At 38.6% G+C, this 7284-nt stretch overlaps 1 protein-coding gene across 1 annotated transcript; it reads right to left on the bottom strand.

Moving 5' to 3' along the window:
* LOC128236974 (uncharacterized) lies at nt 1-2871 on the bottom strand. Its single transcript, XM_052952134.1, has 3 exons — nt 2775-2871; nt 2092-2322; nt 1-288 (listed from the first exon to the last, which is right to left on the bottom strand). The coding sequence occupies exons 1-3, from the start codon at nt 2869-2871 to the stop codon at nt 269-271; spliced, it is 348 nt and encodes a 115-aa protein (XP_052808094.1). The 3' UTR covers nt 1-268.
* Nucleotides 2872-7284: the final 4413 nt, after the last annotated feature.

Genomic DNA, 7284 nt, shown 5'->3' with positions numbered 1-7284 from the left:
TTTTACAGGCAAAACCAAACCCCCAGATTCTAGTCATAAATTACTGAATACAAGGGAAATCAAGATCGGGGTGAATTTCAATAACATGTATAAATTGATTTCCGTTGTGTTCTTTATATGGTTGAAATAACGCTGTAATAGATAACAGGAATCATCAAATAATACGAGGCATTGGACAGGATTAAACAGGTTACAACAGTTTTGTTAATCAGTTTGTTCTTGTTGAGACACACTGCATAACAGATCTGCTCGTATAGATTCTCCAGTCTCAACACTTAATACACCGAGCTGAAACAAACACATACATGATCAAAATAGCATTGGTGAAATAACAACATAAAATTTCATCAAGTTCTATGGAGAACAGGAACGTTTCTCATTGAAGCAAAAAAATCAGTTAAAATGTAAGATTTTCAAAATGCATCAACATTGCTACAAGACATTCAAACGTGCAGAACTGCTGACAAGGGCTATTAAGAGGTACAGCTATTCAGACGTGCATCAATGTCAAATCCCCCAAGCACCAGCTATTCAGACGCATTTGATAGGAAATCTCTTACATTATGTATTTATCAGTTTACGCCCCTAATGTTTATACAAAGAGGATCTGACACTCGTTGTCATTGAATAGAAAAACACTTTTTTGAAGGAGTTCTGGAAAACGTGAGAAACTGAGCGTTTTGGCAAGCTTACTTTTATTTGTCCTGGACGAGATTAATATAATATTCTTTAAATCGACGGTTTAGCTTAGATTTATACAACAAAAACACTATATCATGTCAGTCATGGTGCGTTAATGTACTTGATATATAGTTCACACACTTACTTACAACTATAAGCTTGAAGATGAGCAACATATATTCAATCTTATATAACTAGCATGGGTCACGAATAAAATATATTTAGAACAGGTAAACACAACAGTTTTAAATTAATTCGAATACATTTTTTCAATTACATTTCGTCACTCAATAATGACCTCTAATCTAAAAAGGTTTATACATGCACCCAGTTCAAGCACACCAGAGTGTTAATTTAATCACTGCCACTGTCAGTGTCGATGAAGATTCGTTTACATTTTAGAACGCCATGAAGTCAGATTTGAATTTTTGTCGCGGAATTTACAGTGTTTTCGTCATGACAAGCTGATTTGTCTGATACAGCAATGCACATCGCAAGTGAGTCTTAGTGTTTGTGAGGGTACTCGATATGGTTTAGTGCTGATTATCTCTGATGTGCCTGTTGTTGGTCAGAGAAATGATTATCCGGTGCCCGGTCGTTTGCATGATTTGGGTGAAAGGGCAGTTATTCTCGGACAATTTCTGGACAATATAAATTCGTGCGCTTTGATTCGATTGGCGCTTTTTATCGTATAATCCAGCAGAAAATGCCATGCGTGTCTTGGCCTGAACGGTTAAAGTAGCATTGTGAAACGGATCCGAATGTACATATAATCAATGGCTGTTTCCCGGGGTAATTCTTGTAGATATTGACAGATCATTTCTATGGCTAAGACATATAAGCCGATATTCTTGACTTAACAGATCTGAGATATCTTGGATTCATTTTGTGTCGTGTTTTGGTTTGTATCTCGTCGAATTCAAAATATTCCTGGTCTGTATTGTTAACAAACTAATTGGCATCACCCGAACGCATCATCGCTTACCCGTACAAATCTATGAGTGTTGAAAAGCCATGGAGTGGAGGTAATCATGAGCTTTTGCTGCTACTTGTTTAAGTTTATTAACAAGACGTTCACCCTTTTAACGGATTTGTTTGGCTCGGACGACCTTATTGAGCCTTGCAAGTTCAACAGCATGTATAAGAAAAAATGGATTATGATGCCGTCTTAAGCATCTTTTAAAACTGGCTCGAGACCACACAAAAATGTTGGCTCACACGTAGAAAGACCCGTCTGTTTTTATGCCATAATACGTTTTCGTTATGTTGCTTTTATTGTTTAACTATAATAAATATAAGATTGAAATTTAAGAATTCGATTTTCTGAACCTGAGTCTCAAACTCAGACTTACGACGTAAGTGATTATATGCTTCGGTTCTAAAGCATCATAAACAGAGAAACAAACTTACATGTCTCTCCAAAGGTATAAAACCACTTGAAGGCATTGTTGTCCATCTCTACCTGCGTCTCCCTAAGATCGTTGAGCACCAGAGGCCAGGGAAGGTCGTCGGGGATGGTAGGTACAAGTAGTCCAATGTCAGCATTTAAGATGGCGCAGCGGGCGTTGTCTGTAGATTGACAGCGTAGCACCCAGACATACTGACTTGGGCAAGAGCTCCAGAATATTAGCACGCCATCACCTGTAAAAGGAGGAGGCTAATACTGTTTTTGATAAATGTGCCGCTTATTTCGCGGGAGTCTTCCGCAACATATTTCAAAGACAGTTTGAGTTTTACCAATATATTAAATGGAAATGTAGTGCATATAATGCAATGATGTTTTAAATAAGTTGTATAACCAAATACTAGTGTTATTGTATTTTGGTTTGAATTTAATCGTATGGCCATCCTATTTTGACACAAACCCAGTCACGGTATATTCAGAGTATTTCTGAGGAAAAAAACCGTATTAAAACGCAATGATTACTCAATGTTTTAGTCAGAAAGAAACCCTCGGTCGAATAACAGAAACAGAAATTGCGTTTGAACCTTCAATAAAATTGTTGTTACTATTCCTTTCTAATCGGATTACTTTATAACGAGCAGTGAATAATGCTCTTATCGTTTTCGTGCATCTAGCACCTGAATCTTACCGCTGTCTCTTATTACTTGGAACTCAGCTCTGTTGTAGGGACTTTCCTGGGGGTATGTGTAAAATCGTTCGATACATTCCATCCGTCCTCCATTCATGCTGAAATGAGTAAAACTATGTTGTTTTTACGAAAATCGAGGCAAACTAATAAATGGATTAATCAAAATAATGTCTTTCTATGAAATTCAAAATGGATTACGAGCATACTCATTCTTCATATTCGAGATATGGACCAAATTATGTATTTCTTAAGTATATATGTTATGAATTCAGTATCTTTGACCATTACTGGTATTCAATAGTGTTCTTAATTGGATCTAAGAACGATGAAACTAATCGGATCACTTGTTATTAATAACTGACCAATAGAGTGAATGAAGTAAAAGATGTATGACCATAAGATTGACCTAAGTTGAATATTGCATACCGCCCCTTTTCTAGGTGGAAAAACTTACGTTTATTTAAACAAATATGGTAGCACTTGTGTGGTATGTTTGAGTTGTTTTGGGAAGTTTAATGTACTTGTCGTTTATGCCTTAACCTTGTGTCTCTGATAAACACCCTTAGTTTTTTTACATAGTATATATACACTGTGTTGTTTGTGGAGTTTTGTGCTGTTCGTCCATGTTTCTTGCGTGATTTTTCGTTTTTTCGTGTGCTATGTCTTTGGCGTTTACCCTGTGCCATTAAACAGGGTTTATGTTTATGTCTGCGCATGCGTGAAACAAGATGGCCGCATATTTTTTCGAAAATTGAAAAATATTTAATTTTATAGTTTTAACAAGTTAAATAAGTAATAATGTGACCAAAAGTGATAGGATAACATACACGGATTACATGGATTACTGGTGTAGTGTTTTTCTATGCCGATGCCGAGGAAACGTAAAACGGAAAATAGGACTCCGCCGTCAGAGGACAAAGGATCGAAACGCAAGATGGCCGCCAAGCCAGGGACCCAGGGTGTGCATCAACCGTCGACCCCCAACCCGACCCCCACCCAGGCCACCCAGTCTGTCATTGTGTCGACACCGGTAAATCAAATGAATCCACAATATTTTAGTCAACAACCACCTTACTTCATGAATATGGGCAGCTCGTCAATCCTTACACAGAACGTAGCACCTGATTATGTACAAACTTTATTTCAACGACTAGATAGTATGGATAATAAGTTGAATCAGTACAAAATTGAGGACATTGAAACTAGCCATTCATTTATGAGTGACCAGTACGATGGACTTGTTGCAAATACAGAACAAAACGCTAGTGACATTGGATTACTGAAATCGGAACTAAATTCATTAAAATCGGAAAATGTTAAACTGAAGTCTCTCGTTAACAATGCAAACGAAAGTGTGATCGACCTAAAGTGCCGCTCTATGAGGGACAACTACCTGTTTTGGGGCATTCCTGAGGGCCCAGGAGACATAGCGTTTGGTACCAGCGCTCCTGATGCCCCCTCTAACACGCCATTCTACGCAGCTTCCGGTGACGCGCCGTCCGTACCCGTCGGCGCCACTGCGTTTCAGCCGCGTGAAAGGCCACGAGATCGTAGCGATCCGTTTAATGAAAACTGCGAGTCAAAAGTTCTGGACTTTTGTCGTAAAATTCTATACATTGGCAACCCAGAAGATGTTATTAAAATCAGCAGAGCACACAGAGTCGGCGATTACACTACGGGTAAAACCCGTCCGATTGTAGCAAAATTTGTTGACACTAAATCTAAAATGGTGGTCAAGGATGCCCTTATACGTGTTAAGCTTAACCACAGAGGCCCCAACGTAACGGACCAGTATCCGCCGGAAGTTATCGAACGGAGACGTCAGCTAGTGCCGATCATGAAACAGGCACGACGCGACGGCAAACGCGCTAATCTGGTGAGAGACAAACTTTTTATTAACAATAAGTTGTATGATCAATCTGCGTCCGGCGTTGCCGACACGCGCCACAGAGCTCCGTTCACGCACCCTGGGCGAGCAACAGCAACCACGACGTCGATAGGCCATATCGGGAGCAATCATCAAATGCCACAGTCGTATCCCGTTAATGCACAACGGGGGTCGGCGGTGTCGCACGTGACGGGCACATCCGCGTCCGCTCCTTTACCCCGGCCGCCGATAGGAAGCGCAGTACAGTCGCAGGGGGTGTCCGCCTCCAGCTCGGCTGCGATAGCACAGTCACCGATCATCAAACTGCCACCTATGCTCAATGTATGGCCACAATCACCGGTTGCTATGAACACTTCTGCTGGAGGGGCTATGGTGAACCGACCGCCGCCGCCGCCCTATCCGCACGCGAGGTCGCAGGTTTCTGCGGCCGTTTCCCTGGACTCAGCTAGACCTCTACCGACGATGACGGCTCCACCAGCGACGATGACGGCTCCACCAGCGACGATGACGGCTCCACCAGCGACGATGACGGTTCCACCAGCGACGACGACAGTGACAGTTTCAACGACGACGGAAACCCGCGCACAGCCGGAACCACCTACCGCTACTACCGGTTCTCAATAGGGGGACGGAGAAAAGTGTGTGACTGACTTGAAAATTGGCACATGGAATATTGAGGGGTTAAAATCATGCCTTAACGACTCAGAATTTATTAATGCTATTCAGTCATTTGACTTATTAGGCTTATGCGAATCATGGTTAAGAGATGACGATGAAATAAATATTAATGGTTTTCATAGTATATCTGTGCCTAGGCCGGAAAGTAATAAATCTAGACGTGGACACGGTGGAATTGTGCTTTTAATTAAATCTTCGATACTACCTGGAATAACAATTTGTGAAACTGATAAAACTGGGTTTATTTGGATTAAAGCGGACAAGTTATACTTTAATGTAAGCGATGACATATACATGTGTTTTGTTTACATACCCCCTAGCAATTCAGTGTATTTTCAAAGCCATGAAATAGGCTTTTTTGAACAATTAGAGTTCGGGTTGAGAAAATACAGTGATAAGGGACATGTTGTAATATTGGGTGATTTGAACTCACGGACAGGCGAAAGATCAGATATTTTATCGAACGTGAATGACTATGAACGGTTTATACCTACAATAGAGTGTAATGACTGTGACGATATTTTCCCAATAAGACATTCAGTCGATAAAAATGTAAATACATCGGGTATTAAATTATTGGACTTATGTTTATCTAGCAACATGACAATAGTTAACGGTAGATTAGGCGATGATGCGCAAGTTGGCAATTATACATATATATCCAATACCGGAAAAGTGTTATTGACTATGCAATTGTGTCTCGGGATTTATTTCCCTTAGTTAAGAATTTTACAGTTCATGATTTATACAGGTTTACGCCTCATGTCCCTATTTCATGTATATTATCAATTAATATGCCAAACGATATAAATACAAATGATCATATAAACTATGTTAAATTCGAATGGAGTCCAGAAAATATTAATTCATATAGGGCTAATATTTCTTCTTGTTGTAACGAGTTCCATAATATTGTTGATCGTCTGTAAGTGGTGACACTGACATTGATAATAGTGTAGATACATTTTCCACTTTGTTATATAATAAGGCATTTGTTTCATGTGGTAAGAGAATAAATACTGGAGTTAAAAATAATAATAGGAAATTTAGGAATGCCTGGTTTAATGGTGATTGTGAGACAGCACGGCGGGAGTTTCGAACTGCAAATAAGTTGTATAGGAAATATAATACTGATGAATATCGTAGATTGTTGTGTACAAGACGTAATGTATATCGTGGTGTTACACGTAAGGCTAAACGACAGTTTTATTTACAACAAAAGAGTGATTTGCATAATATGTCTAGAACTCAACCACAGAAATTCTGGAAAGAAATAAAGAAAATACGCAATAATAAGCCAAAAGATAATAGCATCAGTAAAGATGATTTTTTTTAATCATTTTAAAAATCTTTTTGATGGTGATGTTTTTACTAATGAGGATGTTGATAATTCTGATGATGATGATATTGTTAATGTTGATCAGTTAGATACAGACTTTACTATAGAAGAAGTCACTAAAGCCATTAGTTCATTAAAACGAGGTAAAAGTGGTGGTGTTGATGATTTAACACCCGAAATGTTTATCGATTGTAAAGATTTATTTGCACCTGTTTTATGTAAATTGTTTAATTATATGTACAATAATTGTATTTACCCACAAAGTTGGACTAGAGGTATCATAGTCCCGGTTCCTAAAAAGGGAAACCTCAATGATGTAAATAACTATAGAGGTATTACCTTAACAAGTATATTCTCTAAAATATTTTCTATATTGTTAGATAATAGACTACGCCTGTGGGCTGATAACGACATTATACTAAATGATAACCAATTTGGCTTTAGAGGCAAACGTAGTACTGTTGATTGTATTTATGTGTTGTCATCTATTATTAATAAGGTTATTAATACTGATAAAAGAAAATTATACTGTGCCTTTATTGACTTTCGTAAAGCGTTCGATGTTGTGTATAGAAATGGTATATGGTACAAATTGTTACAATATG

The sequence above is a fragment of the Mya arenaria genome, chromosome 6 (assembly GCF_026914265.1).
Source record: "Mya arenaria isolate MELC-2E11 chromosome 6, ASM2691426v1".
NCBI lineage: Eukaryota > Metazoa > Mollusca > Bivalvia > Myida > Myidae > Mya > Mya arenaria.
Note: the sequence above shows the minus strand (reverse complement) of the source record. Positions and strands in the feature narration are given on the sequence as shown.